Source organism: Hyaloscypha bicolor, assembly GCF_002865645.1.
Source record: "Hyaloscypha bicolor E unplaced genomic scaffold K444scaffold_122, whole genome shotgun sequence".
NCBI classification, from domain to species: domain Eukaryota; kingdom Fungi; phylum Ascomycota; class Leotiomycetes; order Helotiales; family Hyaloscyphaceae; genus Hyaloscypha; species Hyaloscypha bicolor.
This window is the reverse complement of record NW_020194624.1, coordinates 289,837-312,353: the sequence shown is the minus strand read 5'-3', so window position 1 is coordinate 312,353 and position 22,517 is coordinate 289,837. Positions and strand designations below refer to the sequence as shown.

Here is a 22,517-nt window from a genome sequence, read left to right as displayed (position 1 = left end):
AATCTAGAAATAGTATATAATTAAACTTGAGGCTATTTAGTACTTATATTTTATATTAATTATATAAAAAAGAACTTTAAAGGCCTATAATAGAAGTATATATAAGTTTAGAGCAAATTTAATTAAGCCTATTATAATTATAGATATAATAATAATAATAATAGAATATATATTTTATATTACCTTAATATAGTACTAAATAATCTAGCTTTTCCTAAATTAGTTTCCGTAAAACCTTAATCTTTAAAACTATAAATACCCTCGAAATAGAATAATAAAGCAAAGAGAGTAATAAAGAGAAAAGAAAAGAGAAAAAAAGAGAATAAGAATAAGAATAAAAAGGATAATAGAAATAGAAATATTTCGAGTATTATAAGAGATAATAGTAAGAATAATAATAGTAAAGAAGATATATCTCGTAATCTATAGAATCTATTATATAGACTATATAAGTTAAAGGAAGATTAATAGTAGTTAAAAAGGAGGAGCGAAGACAGGAGTAGAGATAGAGGGAATACTAAAGATATTATAGTAAAGACAAATACAAATATTAGTATATTTAGTAACTGCAAATAGCTTTATTTTGGCTATCTCTATATAAGTTATATATATAAGTATAATAGTAATTACGCCCGCAGAATATAGTATTTTGGTTACGGGCGATTTTTAGTGGGGTGTACACATACCACAAATCAGATATCGAAGGTCGAAAACCAGATTCGAAAATCGCTTGGTCTTCTGATCCTTACGGCTTTCCGTACTTAGCGAACTCGACCAGCAAAGTCGAAGAACTAGCCGGGCGGAATAAACCTTCAAGGATCCTTAACGAGTGTAATGGGGGAGCAAGAACGGATACTATCACGCATCGTAATAGGCTAGAAAAGCTGGCTATGTTCCAGACTAGCAGGCATTAGCAAGATTTATATTTAGACAACATGGAAACTGTAACCGATTCTCCAGGGAGCTAGAAGAGGATCCCCCTGAGCATAATCCAGCTGACTCACCAGCATGCTCAGAGCTCAGGGTTCAGGGCTCAGGTTAGAGCAGCGACTGCTCAGGTCCAAAGACGGAGGTGAACTTTGGAGAGGTCCAGTTTCGGCGCAGATTATATTGGTTAGCTTACGATCAGCCGGGCCAAAGACAATGCCAATTGGATCCGAATACCACCACAGCGTCTCCTCAACCAGTCACACGTCACTTGACTCGGTGCAAATGAGCATTGGAACAACCACTCTACAGCTAATGCGACCGGGGCTATCAAGACCCACCGTACTACTACGGAGGTACAGCCCATAAGTATTCATATAGCGCTAGCAGGGGTTCGAACTTCAAACCCTTACAACGCAACTACAAAATGCTATAAAAAACAGAAAAATGAGGTAGCATAATAGAATACGTGTATGAGATAATAATCGAGTTTACTAGGCGCTTTTATGTCGCGTTTTGAAAGAGTTATGAGGGTTTAAATTTTCATAGACCCCTGTCGATTCGGTTGCTATGTGAATACTTATGGGCTGTACCTCCGTACAAGAAACCCTGAGATGAGAGAATGATTGGATAGATGAATTTGAAGCGTTGAGAAAGCTGAGATGAGAGTGGATGGAACGTTGATGGAAGAAAGGAAGAAAAGCTGATGTGTCGATACTGAAATGCAAGAACGAGGTTGAACCCCTCGTGGAAAACACGAGGTCCGTTGAACATCCTCAAGCGTGGCTGCATGCAATACCCGGAAGCTCAGCTTAGCGACAGAGAACCTATCAAGCCCTGAATTTGGTCTCCTGGCCTCATGCAGGGGATCAAGGGCCCAATTGTGGCGTCGTACAGTCGCAATGCCTCCCACACCGTGAAATCCCTGCCCTAAATATGGTCGGAACTCGAAAATTCACACGAACACAGGATGAGGCAATGGATGTGAAACGAAACTAAGACGAGGCAAATAGGGAGTTACCTTCTACTCATTCGGCTAATATAATCACGTCGACAGTTACCGTTCAGGGGAAATCCGTGTTAGCCTTTGAGAAAACTGGCATTAGCGAGTTCTAAGATAAACGGTTCTGCGACGATCCTGCTCTTAACCTCGATAGTTGCTTCTCCGGTGCTTAAAGTACTCAGGATAAATGGTCGGGTTGTGAGTGGCTCTGCTGATAGTATCCCGGTGAAGTGTGGAGGAAGACAACGGGTAGAATGTCAGCGAAGTTAAAATAATGCGAATAACAAGTCGCAACCACAGTAGCACTTGAAGAGAGTATCCTTGGCGTATGCAAAGCAGAAGAGTTGATCAATGTCCCATTTCTGTACGAAGGACATAAAGTTGCCGCTACTCTTCGCCGAGTCACCGGAGGCAGAGGGGTCTCTCCCGCTGTACGAACTTCTGCCCTCCCCCTCAATCTCTTCCTAGAAACAGTATCATCCTACACATCTGGGTATATAGCTCAGCACACACGTATCTATAATACATTTAAACGTCATTCCCTTTCCCGGGACTGCTCCCAGTTCTAGCCTCCTGGTAGCTCTTCATCATTGCTCTCCTACTATCCGGATCCGCATCCCTGTAGATCTTTTTAAAGAAGCTGTCAACATCCTCCTCTTCACCCTCACCACCATCATCCTCATATTTCCATGCAGAGAATTCGTCCCAATCCGTTGGGTCTTTACGAGAAGCATCGTGGTATTTCGGCGCCTTGTTCCCTTCCTCACTCGCCAAACTTTCCCTCCAATCCCTCCACGTATCCAAAATCCTCTCCGTCGTTGGATCTCCATGCCCAAATGCATCCCTACTCAACCGCAGCGCCTGCTCCATCAGATCCAACGCCTCCCAACCCCTCTTTAACTCCTTCCGCGTCAACGCTAGATTAAACACTGCTTTAACAAACTCCTTCGGTCCCACGACCCCCTCTCCAAATTTCGTGCGCTTCTCATATGCCATCCTCTGTATCTCTTCCGCCTTTTCGAACTCGCCGGCTGCAAACAACAACGTGCCGAGATTCGACTGGCTCGTGAAATGCAAAATCGACGACTCATCCGCTCGGGACTGGACAAGCTTGAACTGTTCGATCGCCTCGGCTGTCAGACCGGCCGCTTGATATATCAGGGCGAGCGTGTTGATGCTCTCTAGTGTTTCGCGGGATGATGGGCCGCCCAGAAGTCGTTGCTGCTCGATGACAGCGCGCTGGAGAGCGATGGCTTTCTCGTTGAACTTTGAGACGAGCAGCTGATGGGCTTTCTCGCTCTCCGGGCTCGAGTTTTGCACAGATGCTAAGGCTGCTTCGTCGGCGGATTGGGCCATGTCGACGTAAATTAGAGCCAGTGCTGCGAGACTTGAGACAACCTGGGCGTGGCAGTGTACTGGAGATACTCCAGAGCGCTCATCCTTCTCGTTTTGCTCGTGGGCGGAATGAGATTTGTGTTTGTTCAGCCCCAAGGTGTCCAAAGCAGTCTCGTACGTTTTTCTCGCTGCGCCAATGAGGTCTGGATGAGGCAACGTCTTGATCTGGACCTTGAGCGCTTTCAACAGCAGCTGCTCTGCATCCGTGAGCATCCCTACCAGATGATATCCGTTCGACAGATCGATCCGTGCCGAGTTTGTGCTTGGGTGTTCCTCTCCTAAGAGGTGGATGCACAAACGAAGAACTTCAGCTTGCTCAGCCAGCTCGCTCAGGTTGCGGAACATGTTGAACTTTGCCACACTGAGGTGATGCCGTGCCGCGAGTGTGTCTGGGTGGTCTTCTCCTAAAACTCTTCTTCGCGATGCAGTGACGTGCTCGAGCTCGCTCAGGGCGCCGTCTTGGTTTCTTTTCAGCTTCGTCAATGCTAAGTCCCATTTCGAGGACAGAGTATCCGCGTGGTTTTTGCCTAGCTTCTTTTCGATGTATTCGTGGGCTTTGGTTTGTATTTCTTCTGCCACTTCAAGGTTTCCGTGAAGGCGTTCCCGCTCGGTAACACCGAGACATTGCATTGTCGAGACAACTGAGAGATTAAGGGTTTCGAAGTCGTCGTTGTCCACAATGAAAATGTGGCGAGCTCGGTCGAGTGCTTGTTGATAGATCGGCTGTCTAGCTTCGGTGGCAGACTTGGCCTTCTTTCTGTCAAGGGCCTGTTGGATGCTAGATATAAGCACATCTCTCGAATGCTCGGATTTCTCCTGCTTCTGACCATCCTGAAACGCCTCAGAGATGATCACACCATAGTCTTTGAGAATGTCGACACAAAGGGTTGCTGTATGTGCCCAGTTTCCTCTATTGCAATAGACGCGTGCCAAGCAGGCTCTGTAACTGACCACCGTAGGGTGAACCTTTCCGAGGACTTTGTCTGCCAACTTCACAGCTTGATCCTGGTAATGCAATGCATTTTTGAAGTCTCCCCGTGCAAGGTACACTTCAGCAAGCTGCCACATTGAACTGATCGTCTCTGGATGGTCCTCTCCAAATGCGTCGCTGGTCCTACATTTTTCAAGGAGATACTTGGCCGTATCTAACGCTTCTGTCAGCCGAGCCTGGAGCCGGTAGACGTAGACCAGAACACCAAGTGTCTTCAAGGTAGAAGGATGTTCCTTGCCAATTTCCTTCCGCATAACTTTCAACGTCTTTTGGCACTGCTCTTCGGCTTCCGGTAACCGAGAGGTAGCGGCGAGATGGCGTGCTTTGAGACTCCAGCAGTTAAGCGTTGACACGTGCTTGCTGCCCAAGTTCCTCTGTATGTTCTCCAAAGCTTGGGTATTCATCTCCTCGGCTTCCACGTATCGTCCGACGTAGGTGAGGACCTCGGCCCGATCGTATTGAATTGAACCAAGAGCTCCCCGTTGTCTTGTCACAGAAGCTGTGTCGCCCTTTCCTCCCTTTTTGGCCTTTTCAACTGCCTCGAGCGCTAACTGGAGCACCTCTTTACTACGCTTCAGTGCTTCCTCGTACTTTCCAAGATGCCCAAATAGCAGAGCTAATGTACTTTTGGTTAGCAAGCCGACATCTGTGGCTTGTTGAAGAGAGCTGAACGCGTCATTGATAGCGATCAGCTTCTTCTTGCCCTGTTCGTAAAGGCCTTGCATGTCAAGAGACACTGCGAGCCAGCGTCTGACCTCCCACGTTCGCTGAGGCTGTTTGGCATACGATTCTTTCACCTTTGGCTCCAGCTCGGTGAATACTTTCTGGGCCATCTTCACACGGCCTTCGTATAACCATGTGATCGCAATCTGGAATCGAATAATATCAGACCCGTCTTTGAGCGCGGGAACATTTACCAGCCGCTCATAGAGCGCCTTGGACTTCTGGAGCTCTCCGCTTTGTTGGTATAGAGCAGCGAGACGCAGAAGTTGTCCATAGTTGGGAGGCGGTCCGGCTGGGTTTGGTGTCAGGGCATCCTCAGCGGCAGGTTTTGTTTCTGGTGAGTCTTCTTGCGAGGCAGATTCTTCATCTGTCTCAGTAATGGGATCCATATCTGGCACAAATTCCATCTCAGTTGGCGTGTGGCTCCTCTCTCGATTGGATTCGACATAAACCTCAGTGAGGGTATCCCCCGACATTGTTCTGTTGGAGGGTGCGGGTGTCGCAGGCGCCTCCAGCAAGTTCGGAACATGTTGAACAGCCTGAGAATCTGAGACCACAGTATGCTTTCTTGCAAGGACCATTTTTAAGGTTGGGTCATCGATTTCGTCCGGTGGTGTTGGTGGTGAAGAACCCTGTGGGAGCTTGTTTGGTGATTTTGGCGATACAGAGGATATCCCAGTGCCAACTCTTCGATATTTCGGCGAGACCATGTTGTCCGACTTTTCCGGGAGCGTCAACGAAGTGTGCAGTAGGCGCCGAACCTCTCGATCCGTCTCGTCCCCAGCCCTAATTTCCCAAAGTGGTATTGGCTTGAGTATCGCCGTTGTGCCGCTGCCATTGCTATCTTTACTAGAATCCGAGCTGTTCGTCCCCTCTGAGCTGTTCGTCCCAGTGGAATCAGTGGTATGATGGGTATCGGTGGTTTCTCGCCTAAGAACTGCTGGGTCATCCTGTATATTGACTTCCGTCTTCAAATAGTTTGTTGGTGTTGGAGGTGGGTTGGCTTTCGCACCGATGGTAATACGTGCCTCCTCTGGTCCAAAGGAGCTTTCGATGAGTTGCTTAAAGTTGTCTTGGATGATTTTGACCACGGAATACGGCAGCGTGGCTTTGTCTTGTGCGGGGTACAATCTCGAAAAGCTTTCCAAGTACGCCCTCAATACAGCTTCATCTTTGATATGCGGCGCATTCAAAAGTATAACCAACGCCGTCTGTCTTGCGGTTTGTGTCGAGGTATTGGAGTACCATGCCAATGCTTCTTGTATAACCCAGCCTGCAGCATCGTATCCTATGAAGACAAGTTTCCGGTCCTGTTTCCCAGCCTCTGATTTGCTCCGTGTAGTTGGAGTTCCCGGTATACGTTGGACATCTTTGAGCAGGTTTCCAGCAAGGACCATAAGTCGTTGTCGCCCCTCAGTGAGAAGTTCTCTTCCGTCAAACCCAAACCTCCAGACCCGACAGCCCACTTCTATCCGTACTTTGCGGAGCCATGTCTTGAGTCGCGTTCGAATGCCGGCGGTGCCTTTGGTTCCTAATCCGTGGACGAATATTACACTGTTCCTATCATTAGTATGGCGATCTCGGTAATAAAGCTGTTCTAGGCAACTGGAACAACTTACTCGAGAGCGATGGGTGCCTTGATGAAGGCATCTGGGTCCAGTTCTTTGAAGGTGCTAACCGGCACCTCGAGGAGATTAGCGGTCGTCTTGTCGCCACTGCTGATATTCCTCACCCTCTTGAGAGCGTTCATGCTCGGTGTAGAATACTACGTATACAGTTTCAAACGGTGAACAGAAGGAGTTTCCCGCACGAGGCAGTTGGGGCCATATTTCAGGTTGTTGGCGAAGGTAACAGCCACAGTGAAGTGTGCGACTTGACTGCGCCCACTCACCCCGAGACCGTGTCAGTGGATGCGTGTCACTGTGTCACTGTTGCTAGGCTTTCAGCGGGGTTGCCCGGGCTTTGCCGCCCATGTGAGGATGTGTCACCACTGAGTCGTAATTGAACGCCACCGGATGCACAACAATGCCCCATTGTTCAGCTGCTCCCCCCAGCAACAAATCACGGAACACAGCCCCCGTCCTTCCGCTCCACAGTCATTTCTTCTTTGAAATAGCCCGCCCTAAAAACCAATCAAGCGACTCCAATTATTCTCGATCGTCTGGAACATGTTTAGCTTCTCGAGTCTTCCAAAAAGAGCCTCAAGCAGGGGCCAGGGGAAAGGGAAAGCTGGAAAGATGGGGTCGCGCTCCGGGACGGATCGTCGCAATATCTATCTCAAGTCTTGGAAAACATGGGGTCAGCCTCTTGGTAGAAGAACCGTCCATTGGCACTGAGGTACGAAAACACCACTCTATACTTCAAGGAGAGATGCTCAAGTTGATGATCAGCGCATCGGCGACTGATTTGGCCGCGTTTCAAGTCCACGGCGAAGTTCAGATCCCCATGTTTTGATTCTTGAGCCGCCATTTCAATTCTCCGGCGTGTGAGACCTGCCTTACGGATGGATCATCTTCAGAACCTTCAACTGGGAGACCTTTGGAAGCCGGCGTATTACGGGAATCTCTTCAATTCAAAGAAGCATGACTTTCACAACTTCCCGAACAAGATCGGGTGGACGCTGTCCAACGACACCCTGGAATTCGAGACGGAAACCGACATCAGCTTCAACAAGTTTTTGCAGTCTTGGCTTTTCTTCGGTCTTCTTTCCACCATTCTTGGTAAGCCAGCGAAAACGCTCTCTGAGACGTTAGTGTCGGAAGCTGGGTACATCAATACTTCGAGATTGAATGGCTACCTCGAGGACTGGAGGAATGATGTGGCCCAACAGAAACCCCATACCCGTTCTCTAAGGATGATACGCGCCCAAGTTGCTCTGGACAAAGCTCGTCACATCGTCACGGAATATTGCTCCGATGACGGCAAGAAGATAAAACCAGAAGGGCATCCCTGCCACGTGCACCCGAATTTGGGGTTGTCGCTGATGGTATTGGGAGAGACTCTCACGAATGCCAAATCCAAGATCGTCGAAAAGGTCGGATTCAATATCCACGGGTGGCATGGCGATGCTATGGAAGGTTGGGGCACGCCTTCATGTGTCCTGGAGACGATGAAGCGGAATGGATGGTGCCGGAAACTGGTCGAGATTCTCAAATTACAATTGAGATCACACGCTACTTCGTTACTGGCAGCCTACGCATCACATGTACAAACGGATGCCGTAACATCCTACCTCATCGAGGGCCACAAAGACTGTACCAAAGAAAAATGTAGTATCAAGGTCCGGGGGACTGATGGGAAATATGTGACTCAACATCAGCCAATGTGTCGACGCCATCCTAAACACCCTTTGGCCTCCAACAATGAGAACTTGTGTTGGCAAATGGGGCCCGAGATTGGAGAAGTCGTGGAGCTCATAAGCCAGCATCGCGTCCCTCTCATGGAGTATGACAGGGACGACGGCGCAGTCCGTGTTGTAGGATACAAACCGTACATGCCATATGCGACTCTTTCGCACGTCTGGTCTGATGGGTATGGTAACCCTGAAGCAAACAAGCTTTGGAAATGTCAACTTGACTTCTTTGACGATTTAATCAAAGAAGCACATGAAGAATCACGATCTGGAGAAAAACGACTGTTCTGGATTGATACACTGGCCGTTCCTATCCATGAGCAATACAAGGCACAAAGAAGGATTGCTGTGCGGCAAATACACGGAGTTTACACCAATGCAAGATACACGGTAGTCATTGACAAAGGGCTAGGTCAAATGTTGCCGGCGGACTCGTATGAGGGAACTGCTATGCGAATTCTAGCAAGTGGATGGATGCGTCGACTCTGGACTTTGCAAGAAGCCTACCTCAGCAGGCGTTTATATTTTGCCTTTGCACCAGGGGGGCCGAGAGAAAAGAGATTGAAGAACCTGGAGGATCTGGAAGAAATGTACCCGAAGGCGAGTGACATTTTGACCTCGAATATTCCGAGCGCCGCACGAAACTACTTCCACAACCTGCTGGGAAATGATCGGAGGGCGCGAATCAATGAGTTACCGGCCGGTAATGGTACTGACATACTGGCCAGTGTATGGCGAGCAGCCAGGTGGAGGGTAAGTCCAACTCATGATCTGCAGTTCGTGGTGCTAACGCAACTCCAGACTACAAACCACCAGGAGCATGAAACCTTGGCCCTGGCAACACTCCTGAACTTAGATTACCAGAATACCAAATTCCAAGACGCCGGGCTCATAAAAGATGCTGCAAAAGTCGAGGATGATCAGCTCCAGGGCATGATGATAGATCTCTGGAAGCTCCTGGACAAGACCTGTCCAGGGTCTATCCCGCCAGGAATCATTTTCCTACCCGGAGAAAAACTCAAGGACCCCTCATTCGGCTGGGCTCCCAAGACTTGGCTCTCAAACGAAGAACTCGAGTATCCGGATCCACTCTCAAGTATGGTCGGAGCAGCAAAGTTGGTTCCGGAAGGCCTATTGGTGCAATATCCAGGATTCGTTCTCCATGCTCAAAGTCGGCGTGCGATTCTCGGGGATAACGAGAACAGTTTCCACTTCCCTAGCGACAGCACACTTCTCGAGTGGTATGGTGTCGAGCTGGTCGGCTTGAGAAGCAATCCGCCCATAGGGGTCCAAAAGGATGATAAGCAGCTTGCTATCATTCTGTGTCGACCGAAGCCCAAAGAGATCCCAGAAATTGCCCTCCTGGTCGAAATCGAGGAAATCATTGTCCAACGGAGTTTCAGCGACAAGCAACACCGGTCAACCATTTATCATGTCTCCTACGACTGGCGAGTCAAGATATGGCGCGAGACGAATACAGACCTACTGTCGAAATGGCGAGATTACATTACGGCCTCGATTGACCATGACGAGAAGATAGCTACCGGGGATTCAGAACAGGAAGATAAGATGATTTGTGGAGAGGCACTTGATAGCGATCAAAGGTGGTACGTGGGAGGACGGCCACCGCCACGGAAAACAGAAACGGAAACAATAGAGGAGGAGGTCAAGAAACTCGTCACGCACAAGATGGCAGAAACGGTTCAGATTGCAGCGGAAGTAGGGCAGACACTTCCTAAAGCGAACGCACCGGAAGTCAAGAGAACCGTACCCTTCACGATAAATGGACTTGGTGGCCCTGGAAGGACGTCCTTCTCAAGACCAACGTACACCGTCACATCACCGAGGCCGACTGCCAACAATGGCTCTACTTCAGTGACTTCGCAAGTTATATCCGTCCAGACCTCTCAAGGGGATTCCAGTGTGCCTCAACAACAATACCCAGTCCAGCCTCCTGCCCCGGCTCAAACAGCCATTCCAGCCCATCACCAAGTGCTCATGGCCCAGCCACCAGATGGGCTTCAAGCTGCCACACCAAGGGGTACTCGATCTCGCTCCATATCAGCAGCGAGTAGCAGCTCATATAACACTCAACCGCCATCGACTGGCCAGCATCATCCGCATGGTAGCAGCCCATCACTTTCGGTTCAGACCCTAGGAACCTCGCCGCCCGCCGAGAGGGAGGCTTCTCCTTCTCCACGATCGAGGCTTCCGGTTCCGATAAAGCCAGTGAAGAGTGCGAATGGGAGTGCTGCGGCTGGCAGTGCAAATGGCAGAGCAGCCTGAGAGGGAAGACGGGGAATTGGATTTGGGAGGCTTGATATTTTTGTCGGGTGTTTGACTTCGCGAGGATTGGATTTGTAAAATTGGGCAGTGACGGGATGGAAACTAGATCGAAAGGGAGAACGGACACAGCCCTTACCGGACTTGATGTATTTGTAATTGGTACGCTCCGGGGCCGGAAAATACACAAAACTTGGGAAGGTTCTGCTTGGGATTTCGGAAATAGTTGGGAGGAAAATAAATGGACAATAATTCCGGCCCTGCAGTACTTGATCCCCCCCCTTCCTCACTTACAATTGCTTCCCAACTTTATCATAAGTAAAGGAACGCTTTCAGAATTCATCCCCACCCCACCACTCTACCACTCGAATGAGTCTTGAAGTATATTCTCCTGTCTTTCTCCCCCCTTTCCGAGGGAACCGCACAGTTCAAGCCGAGCAAGTGGGTGGACTCGGTGATCTGCGACGTGCCGCTGTGGCTGAGCTGTAACCCAATAAAGCGCTGCCACAAGCAACCCTGTAATGGCAGACTCGACTTTTTCACAGCCCTGCAACACCATGCATTGGTGGCTCTTGGTGGCTTGAGGCTGTACCTAGTCAGACTCAAATTCATCTCATCGCGTGAACAACGTCGCGACACGCTTCTCGCCTCGATGAATCGACCAGACCCCGGTGGAGAAGGAGTGCGTCATTGAGTCTATACATTCCTTACACACAGTGAGAAGTTCTCACGAGGCCGGCATAGCGGCCTGGAAGACGCGATGCCCGCGCCTTCTCTCCTCCAAAATGTTGCACGCGCGCTCAAACCAGCCGAGCTTTCAGCACCCGCGACCATCCTCAGCACCCGTGCAGCAGAAGCAGCAACAGCCTCAACCAGCACAGGAAGCCTCCTCAGAGACCAATGGACAAACCCCAGTGATGTCCTCTCGGTCCTCATGATAATCGGCGGCGACATCGTGCAAAAAGCGCTCGCCGAAACGTCAGGTGGCCTCTGCACGCCCGTCTGCTTCTCTTTCGGATGGGTAGCCTACTCCTTCACTGCTCTCGTCAATGTCCTCGGTGATGGGAGACTCCTTCCTGAGCCAGATTACCCAGTCAAGATTTTCAATCTGGACAGTGGTTACGTGAGAGAGAACAAGCACTGGGTTATCGGCCGCATAGGCAGGGATAACGAGACCTTCATGACGAAGGAACATCCTCTCGAGGGCAATGCTCTGCGGATCTCGGTTTTCGAGGCGGGAAAGTGCACGACGGATACGTCGGTGTCTGGGTCAGGGAGAGTCAGGGTTTGGAGTATTATTACGATGGTGCTGCAGTTTGGGATTGCGGCGATCCCGATTGGGGTCTGGGGAGAATGGGGAGTCATGATGATTACTGGGGCCGGGACTTTGGGGGCTCTGGCTGCGGGGGCGCTGCCGCAGTGGAGGGCGGAGAAGTTACCGTCGAGGAGGAATTCGAAGAAGAATTTTGCTATTTCGTCTGGAAATGTAAGTCACATCCTCTTTCGCTACTCGAAACGTCGTTCTTACATAGCGAAGTTCTGATGTTTTGTATAGGGCTCAAGAGATATCATGATCATTCTAGGCCGCGGGAACTGCCTAGACTTGGAAGAACTTGCGGTCCAAGAGTCTCCACGATCAACCAGAATCTGGGAGAAGATTGACTTCTTGTCAAATCAAGTGTACGATGAAGATGGCAAGGAAATGCTCCATGGGGGTGGGGTCAGGGTCCGAATAGCCAGAATGCTTTGGGGCATTCCTCTTGGCTTCCTGATGACTGGCACTCTATGCACAATCCAGTCCGTGTTCTGGATTGCTCTTTTGATCACCGTTGCGGGTCTCAAGTCTCACTCCTGGTTCGTCCTCGCCGTTGGTGCGTTGGGCATGTTCCAAAATGCTGCCGTAGCTGCCGTCAGCCGTGATTCATCGAAGCGGAATCTGCCGTTGATCGTCGTAGACCAGATAATTACTCGAAAAGTCATGGACGGACTCATGGACTTAGAAATCGCATTTCCCGGACAGGCACGACCCTTACTCGACGAGTTCTTTCCCGGAGGCATAGAAAAGCTCCGAGAAGACGAGATGGAGTGGTGGGAGGGAAGGTACGAGAGATATGATGAAAAGAGGCTCAAAGAACATCAACGAAGAGGAATCCCGCGGTCGAGGATGCCGACGTATCATAATTCGAATAACGTTAGGCATTCTGATGATAATCGCTCCGAGGATCACGAGAGCGATGGTCCTCTCCTGGAGCCGGAGACATCAACTTCTCGCAAGGGCGCAACGAGATCGCAACCAGAAAACATAGTGGTGCCAAAAGTGGCCGCTCCCCAACCTCTCTTGGCTGCCCCATCCGAGACAGTAATTCCAATCCCGCGGACTCCTCGACCCCCCGAAGCCAGCAACTCTCCCCAAAAGAGCTATACTTCATCGCCACCACACACAGATTGGCCTATCCCTTCAGAAAATATCAGTCCTACCACCACAACAAGCACATCCACAATCAAAGACGTAACCGTCTCAACACCCCCCCTCCCTCCAGAGCAAGCTTCTTCCAACACGATATCTGAACCACCGGCATCGAAAGGAACATCCATCCTACCGACTACGATGTCAGAATCTCCAACCAAGCAATTCCACGCAAAGCCTCCTTCGCCGAAGAAGGCAAGGGGCTCGGTCCACTTTGCAGGGGACACGGACACGGATACCACCGAGACGAAAGACTTCGCTCCAAAGCAGCCAGCGCGTGCAATGACGCAGCCAGAACAAGGATCCCCGAAAACTGAGCCCCGTCCTGCGGCGAGTTTGAGCGTGGACGAGATATATAAGATTGTGCAGAGTCCAGATTGGAGCTGAGGACTCGGTAATTTTGGATAACTTTAAATCTTGGGAGTCGTGCATAGCGATTTTGGGTTTCACAGTATATATAGATATGTATGGATCGCGATATTTGACGCAGATGACAACTGTATCATAAGATGAAGTAGTGATGGCGAGAGAAATCCATGTTTGATAACATATTAGAAGAACGTATTACCTTCGATCCTTGTGGTTCTCTTCTTGCTCCAAATCAGAATAGGATACAGGCAAGAACTTGCCACTATCAAGTAAATTTAATCGAGGTCGCCTAGAAGTCCCTGCCAGAATCATATACAATCCTTTGAATCACATATATTGCAAAAAGGGGTTTGCGACACAAACACGAATTGAATGACTGGGAAGTCCTGCCCTGCCCCTCCAATTACGTTAAGTATACCCTTCCTCTTTTGCCCCGCACTACACGGGCGATGGTTTTCCGATTATCCCCCCTTTCGAGCCAGTAGCTGAGCCCTATTATTGCTTAAGCTGATTACTACTATCAATTAGCGAGAATACCCTTGTATTTTCCATGGTAGGGATCAACTTTCCTCACCAAAAATGTAATGTGTGCAGTGTCGCACGTGACCAAAGGGCATGTAACGAACCTCGGATGTCGCGGGTGTCGATCAGGGAGATCGACGGCCCTTCGATGTCACAACCAACCACTGTTTACATTATAAGCTTTAGGCTTATAAATCACTAATTGTATATACGTTATTGGGGCCTCCTATTTAGAGGAGGCTTCCCTGGACCTCACAGGAGGGACAGAGATTAGTTCTGTACTGAATTTGACACTGTAGTTTCACAACTCACTGATTTATTCTATTGTCTTATTGCCTACTAACAAACACCTCACAAGCTAATCTCTCTACCCTTAAAGGAGGTAGTTCGATAAGCAATTATATCTCGAAATCTGTGAAATGCACAACCCCTCGCCGAAGCTATTCCTGCAGAGGAAATCGATCTAATTAACCCCGACGCGGGTAATAGCGAAGGCTCATCTAATACATTTAACGGAGCCTCTCAGAAGCCTCCGAGAGTCAATAATAATAATAATAATAATAATAATAATAATTCCGGTAATAATTAAGATACTGCAATTAATGCCCAGATTACTACTACCCAAGATATAGAGCGGGGCTTGTATACTAAAGTCGAAGCGCTCTAATAAAAGCAAGAATTAGTAAATATAATTAATTAATGTATTCTATAATTAAAGTAATATAAGGATACCCTTCGGGATATCTTGCGGTTTATTATATCTTATAGAAACTTCGTTTATAAGTTCACTCTATCTTTTTTAATAATTCCTATAAAAGAATTCCCTGAAATAGAAATAGAATTCATTTTCTTTTCTAATAAAATAAGCTTCAAAAATAATCTCAATACTATTTATTAAAAGCTACTATATAAAATTCTAAAGATATATTTGAACTAAAAGAAACTTTTTAAGGTTCGAATATCTAATTTATATTATAGAAAGTTCCTTAAGAAATAGAGAACTTTTATATTCTTCTAAAAAGCAGTCTTTAAAAATCCAATCTTGAACTTATAATAGATACTTTTCTAGAATTAACTCTATTATAAATGCTTTTAGAAACAAATCTTATAATATTTAGAAGGCTATAATAAAGCAAAGCCTACTAGTATATAAGATTTATTAGAAGTAATTTAAGGCCTATTTGGCTAATATATTTCAAGTACCTTAAATCTATTAGTAAAATGCTTTTAAGGAACTTTTATTCTTTATTTTATATATTTTTATAACTAGAAATAAATTATAGTTTTTTTTTTAAAAAAGTTATAGCTATTTTCTCTATTACTCTTTTCATTTAGCTTCTTTCTATTTTAATATAGAAAGTGCCTTTTTATTTAATATTCTAATATATTTTCTTTAAGCTCTTATATATTTCAGAATTCTTTCTAGTCTTAGATTCTATATTTTATAATTTCGGAAATATATTTCTTAATTATTAGAAAATACTACTTTATTTCTTTTTTAGAAATATCTTTACTTAATATTCTTTTTGCTTTCTTTTCTATTGAATCGGGAACTATTTTTAATAATATTTTAATTAGAGCCTTTTTTATTTTAATTTTCCTAAAAATCTTATTAATTTCTTAAATTCCTAAACCTAAAATAAAAAAATTAATAAGAAATTCTAGTATTTTCCTATTTCTCTTAATATTATTACTAGTTATAATACCAGGTTTTATTTTTCCTTTTTACTTTTAGTTTTTTATTCTATATTACTTAATTTCTTAATTCTAGAAACTTAATATTCTTAAATTATTATTTTCTTTTATTTCCCGGTATTTTTGAAAATAAAATTATTATAATAATACAGGTATTTTAGTTATTTTTAGGATTAATAAATCTTTTATTTTATAAATTATTATTTCTATATATAATATTTATTTTTATTTTTACTAAAAACAATTAACTAAATAAGATTTTTAAAGATTTTTTAACTAGAAAAAACGCATTTATATATTTTATTCTATTTATAATTTTAGTTCTAAGCTTTATTATTTTTATAAATCTAAATTTAGCTCTAATAATAATAAATATTTAATAATTTATAGTATTATATATTATTTTACTAGTATTTTTTAAAGATCTTTTTAGAAAAAATATTAATTTTAGCTCTAGTATTAATTATTTCTTTATATTTAATACTTTTTTAAAATTCTTAAAATATAAATCAGAAATATAAAAATCATATAATATATTTATAAGCTAATAATATTCAAATATTAATACTATTATCTTTAAATCAAATAATTCTATTAGTATTAGGTATTTGAACTAGTCTTTCTAATTCCTTAAATATTCTATTTATTATATAAGCTATAGCTACTAGCTCTATAGATTTCCTAATATATCTAACTATATTTAATATAATAGTATTTCCTATTTATAGAATAATAAAATAGGGAATATTATTCTTAATTTATTAGTTCTAAAATATAATAGCTAGATTTAGTATTTTTAAAGTATTAATAAATATTCTTATTCTTTTTTAAGTTTTTAGAAATGAAATAATTACTTTTTTTAATAGCCTTATTAGAATATTATTAATTTTAGGAATTTTATATTTATTATAATTAAAAGTATACTAGGTTTCTAATTTATTTTATTTATTTCCGGAAATATTAATATTTATATTTTTAATTAGGCTATTTTCTTATTTATTATTTCTTGAAATAGTATTCTTTTAGCCTCTTATATAAAATAGCTTTTCTTTTACTTTAGCTTATTTTCGGAAAACCTCTTTAGCTATTTCTATTTTTTCTTTTTTTTTTATAAGAAACCTATTATAATATTAATAGAAATACTATTTATAGCTAGATTTTAATATTATTTATTAATTCCAGAACTTGAAATATTAGTAATTCTAATATAATTTTTTCTAAAATAAAATAATTATATAGATTTTATAAATATAACTTATTTATTTTTATATATAAATCCCAGTTAATTAGTTCTTTTATTTTTTTCTTATCTAGTAAATTAGATATTTCCTATTATTTTCTGAATATTCTTAAATTATACTTTTAAGTTATAATTAAATTCTCTTTCTTAGATTTAAGAAATAATTTAGTTAAATTACTAGTATTTATTAATAAGAAAAAAAGAAAAATTTTCGTATTTAGGCTTAAATAGTCCTTTATACTATTTTCTATTAAATTAGTAAATATATTTACGATTTATAAGCTTTTCTATTAGTAAGTAATAGAACTAAAAAATATAAATATATTCTGAATTAATATTATTATTCTTATTTCTATTATAATATTTATAGCAAATTCGTTCTCTTAGCTCTAGGTCTATATTATAGGCTATATTAACTTAAGTAATATTCTCTAATTATATTTGAGATTAATTTCTTCTAGAATATAATTATCTAGACTTTTTATTTATTTTAGCTTAACTATTATAGCTATTATAGTATTCTTTATAATTCCTATTATAACTTTTTATATATTTTCTCTAAAAACCCGAATTATATTTACTAGGCTATTAATACTATTATTCTTATTATAATTAATTAGATTATATAAATAGACTACGAATATTTTCCCGAATTATAATAATAGCTATATTAAGCTATTTTTATAAATTCTTTTAAGTTATAGTAATTATAAATAGTTTTTCTAGACTTTTTATTAGCTAGTTAATATTATCTCTTTTGGGTTTACTACTTTTAATAGGCTTTATATAATTAGTTATAGGTTAAATTCTTTTCTTATTTATATTTATAATAGCTTTAGGAAATATAATAAAAGGAACTAATAAAAAATAATTGTTTTCTAATTTGGGAACTATATTATAAACTATTATATTCAAGTATTCTTATTTAAATCTAGATATATTTGGGTTATTAGTAATATTAAAATAGTATTTTTTCTTTTTATACTAATAGAATATTATTATATTTATAAATAGAAATATTTATAGGCTTAAAATTTATATTCTTAAAAATATAATCTTTTACTAAAATAGATAATTCTTTTATAAATTCTTAATACTAAGTAATTTTATTTATTTATTTTCTCTTTAATAACTTCTTTAATACTCTATTAAATATATTAATATAAGACTTGAAAAAGATTTCTTTATTTTAAACTTATATAATAATCTAATTAAGAAAATTATAGCTAATTTTAAATATTTCTTAGTTATATTCTTAGAATTCCTTTAGTAAAGCCTTAAAAAACTTAGTTTCTTAATAATCTCCTAAATTATTAATATAATACTTTAATATAGCCCTGATCTAATCCTTATAAATAGAAGAAATATAATAGATATTTTTTTATTTTTTTAGTATTATTAGAAATATAATAATTTTTATATATATTTATATATTATTCTAAGAATATAGAAATATTACTTTTCTAAAACTATAGTATTTTAGAAGCTTTTATAAATAGTAGATTCAAATCCGGTGCTAATACATACTTATTCTTAATTATATTAATCTTAATAATTTCTTCTATAATTAATTATAGAATTTCTATATCTAAGACTTCTATTAATAAAATTTCTAAAAAACTAACTTTTTATTTAAATATATTTTTTAGTTTAGAAACCGGAATTTGAAAGAAACTAATTAATAATAATAGATATAGTCTAAATTCGAATTTTAATATTAGTAGTAATAAAGTAATAGCTTCTCTAGTTTTATTTCTATTGTTTATATTCTCTTTTCTATTTTATTAGTTTAATACCTATAATATTTTTTCTTATTTTTACTAAACTAGATATATCTAATAATATTATTAAAGATAATAATAAAAATAATAAAAATAATTTTATTAATTTTTCTGACTTTTCTAGAAGCTTTTTTAAATTATTTATATAATTTCTTATTTCTTATTTCTTTTTAATTCTTATTTCTAATTCCTATTTACTATTTTATTTAAAATTAAAAATATTTCCTCTTCTAAATATTTTTCTCTAATTTAGAAGCAAGCTTTTTACTAAAACTAATATTACTTTTATTCCGGTTTTTATTATAACTAAAAATAATATATAAATTAATAATATAACTTTATTTCCGAGTACTAAAATCTATTTCTAACTAAGGTCTAACTTATATTATTTTAGTATAATATTTCTTATTTTATTTCCTTTATTTCTTTTCTTTTTATAATTAGCCTCTATTTCTATTATTTTTATATACTATACTAATAATTATATCTTATAACTAACTCGTATTTAAGTTACTAGATATATTAGAAATTAATATAAGATACTAAGATTAATATTTATATATTCTTAATATTTTGGCCTTAAGCTTAAAGTATTATAATAGCTCTTTTTTTCTCAAATTTACTAAGCTAATAATTCGTCTTATAAAAACTTCTTAGAATTTTATAAAAGTATTATCTTAATTATAAAGTTTTGATTTCTCTTATATTACTTATTATAAAATATATAAAAGAGAAACTATAATAAGATAAAAGCCTATATAAAGTATACTATAATATAAAACGTAATTTAATAGTAAGATAATAAAATTAAAAGTATAAATAGTAAAATATAAATAATATATAATATATAAAAGCTTAATTAATTGAATTTTGAAAAGGAATTATTCTTTAGGATTATAGAAAAACTAGCTTTCTTATATAATTCCTGCAAGTTATATATAAAAGGCTATAGCCTTTATTATATAACTAAAACCTTAAAACTACTAAAATAATATAATTTTTGGAAAATATAACTTATTATATTATAATAAAAGAAGACTTACTATATATATCTAGAAGTATTTAATATATATTATAATATAAATACTTCTTCTATTCTATTTAGTTCCTATATAATACTAAATTCAATAAAATACTAGTTAAGTAATAGTTATATAATTATAGTAATAGCTATAAACTAAAATAAGTATAGTTCCAGATTTCCAGATATATTAAACTCGTTATTACTGGCAGATAGTAATATCTCTACTAATATTATATTATTAGACCAGATAAGTATTATTATAAATAGAATACAGGTTATATATAAAACCATTTCTACTAGCGACTAGATTTTCTCCTATTACTATAATAGATTTGTTTTTATTATCCGGGTAATCTAGTATATTAAAATTTCCTAAACTAGAGTATAATATAATACCTATTAAAATTATAATTGAAATTATTTAGAATAAGCTTATTATTAAAATAGGAGCTAATATAATTATTATAATAGATATATTTAAGAAAGATACTAAAATAGCTATTAATAAAATTATTAATAGAATATATAGAATTGTTTTTATTACTAATAAAGAACTACTAGTAAAGATATTAGTAAAATAACTAGAAGAAGTAATTATTAAACTTTTTCTATTAATAAAATAGTTAGAAAAAGTAATTATTAAGCTACTTATATAAGTATTTATATTTCCTGAACTAATATTTAATAGTTCTTTAGCCCGGTATTAGAATTCTTTAAATTATTCCTAAGCCTTTATCTAAATCCTATATTTTCTTTTATAATTTAATTTAGTAATACTATATTAAATAAGGATTTCCCTAGTAGGTAATAAAAGCTCTAAAGCTTCTTTCTTATTTCTTATATACTTATATATTATAATATAAATACCGGATATTAGTACTTTGAGTTTATTTTATATATTATTAATTTTATTATTATATTTAAAAATATATTAACTATTTCTTAATTTAATGAATATAATAATAGCTCGAGGCTAATATTTGGCCTTAAAGGGTTATATAGAATTAGTGAGCCCGCTAAGGCCCGGTATTCTATTTCTATTTCTTTTAACTAAAAATATAAATAATAATTTTCGAAATTTATTAAAACTTATTTAAAAAAAAAGGCTTCTTCTATTAATATAATACTTATATAGCTTCTTTAGATATAATAATAATCGAAGTATACCCAAAAAGGCTAATAATACTAGTTCTAATATTCTAACCTTAAAAATATTCTAGCTTAGCTATTTCGGAAATTCCCTAATATACTAATAATTTCTTATTTATTTCTATATTATTTATTTCTTTTATAAAATATCTATTTATATTATTATTATAATTCTCTAAATCCTTTATTATATATTTAAATAAAGCTTCTGGCTTTTAAAAAGACCGGGTTTCTTTAAATAAATATAATAAGTTATAATTATTATTTTTATTATAGATTTCTATTAATAGAATTAGTATTAATATTAATATACTAGCTATTAATAAGGTAGTTATTATTAATTTTAATATACTTGTAGTATTATAAGGAGGTATTATAGGATAAATAGCAGAAGATAAAAAGATTAGAGATAGAGAGTCTAGAGATAAAAATAGAGGAACTAAAAGAAATAGAAGAAATAGAGGAAATAAAAAAAGTAAAAGAAGTAATATATTTCCTTTATTTTCTTATAATATATTAGTATTTGAAATTATAATACTAATAGATATTATAATAATTAAGTAAGTTAATAAATTCAGGTTTTAAACTTACTAAACTTGCTTTTCTAATACTAATATAATATATACTAGTAATAAGAAATTATTCTATTATTGAGATATAAAATAGTTTAATACTAATATAATTTATATTACTATAATATTTACTAAAAATAATAAAGTTATATTAAGAAATAAGTAAATTAAATCTATTTATTAAGATTTAAAGAAATAATTACTATAATAAAAAGCTAATAGAATTAGTATAAATATATTAGATAATTTTCTAATATTAGCTAGCTCTAATTAGCTTTATTTCTAATCCCTAATACTATATTAGATAATTATCTAATATAGCTAATTTTAATTAGTTTTATTTCTAATTCCTAATATATTTAATAATTATTAAATATAGCTAACTTTAATTAGCTTTATAATTACCGGATATAATATTTTTTATTTATAAATATCTTTACTAGTAAATAATTCTACTTATAATTTAGTAATTAGTACTTATATAACGGGTTTCCAGGCCTGTAATAATTTAGTACTTCTATATAATATAAACTAGAAACTAAGGGCTTTATACTTTTAGGCTAAGACTAAATTATAATCTATAAAGGCCTGTTTTTTAATATAAGCTATAGTATAATCGGGAGTTTCTATTAGTATATTATATATTATAATTAGTTAATAGAAGTAGAATACGAGATAGGAGAGCTAATTACCTAATTATTTATATCTATTAGTTAATTAGAAGACTTATTACTTAATTGGGAAATATTTAGGTTTTGGCCTTTATAAAAAATAAAAATATATTAATATATTTCATCTTTTCTTTTCTCTTTTCTTTTCTTTCTCTCTCTTTTCTTCTTTTTTTACTCTTTACTTTCTTATTTCTATATTATATTAAGAAATTACCCTAGCTTTCTTTATTCTTTTTTTTTTAATTTAATTAGCTAATTCCTCTTTTATATTAGCTTTATTCTTATATAGCTCTTTAATTACTATTTTCTTTTTTACTTTCTCAGATACTCTAGCTGCTTTCTAAACTAATATA

The 22,517-nt window shown here is 38.0% G+C and overlaps 3 protein-coding genes across 3 annotated transcripts; 2 read left to right on the top strand and 1 right to left on the bottom strand.

Annotated features, from left to right (window-relative positions):
* Positions 1-3,478: 3,478 nt before the first annotated feature.
* On the bottom strand, positions 3,479-5,041 carry K444DRAFT_536576 (TPR-like protein; the record flags this gene model as incomplete). Its single annotated transcript, XM_024875389.1, has 2 exons — positions 3,479-3,966; positions 4,153-5,041. Coding segments are annotated over 2 exons (1,377 nt in total), but the record flags the coding sequence as incomplete, so codon positions are not given.
* Positions 5,042-7,542: 2,501 nt separating this feature from the next.
* On the top strand, positions 7,543-10,677 carry K444DRAFT_633120 (uncharacterized protein; the record flags this gene model as incomplete). The annotated part of the gene is made up of 2 exons (XM_024883578.1): positions 7,543-9,144; positions 9,193-10,677. The coding sequence occupies 2 exons, from the start codon at positions 7,543-7,545 to the stop codon at positions 10,675-10,677; spliced, it is 3,087 nt and encodes a 1,028-aa protein (XP_024733008.1).
* Positions 10,678-11,434: 757 nt separating this feature from the next.
* K444DRAFT_633119 (uncharacterized protein) lies at positions 11,435-13,528 on the top strand (the record flags this gene model as incomplete). The annotated part of the gene is made up of 2 exons (XM_024883577.1): positions 11,435-12,160; positions 12,230-13,528. The coding sequence occupies 2 exons, from the start codon at positions 11,435-11,437 to the stop codon at positions 13,526-13,528; spliced, it is 2,025 nt and encodes a 674-aa protein (XP_024733007.1).
* Between the last annotated feature and the right edge of the window lie 8,989 nt (positions 13,529-22,517).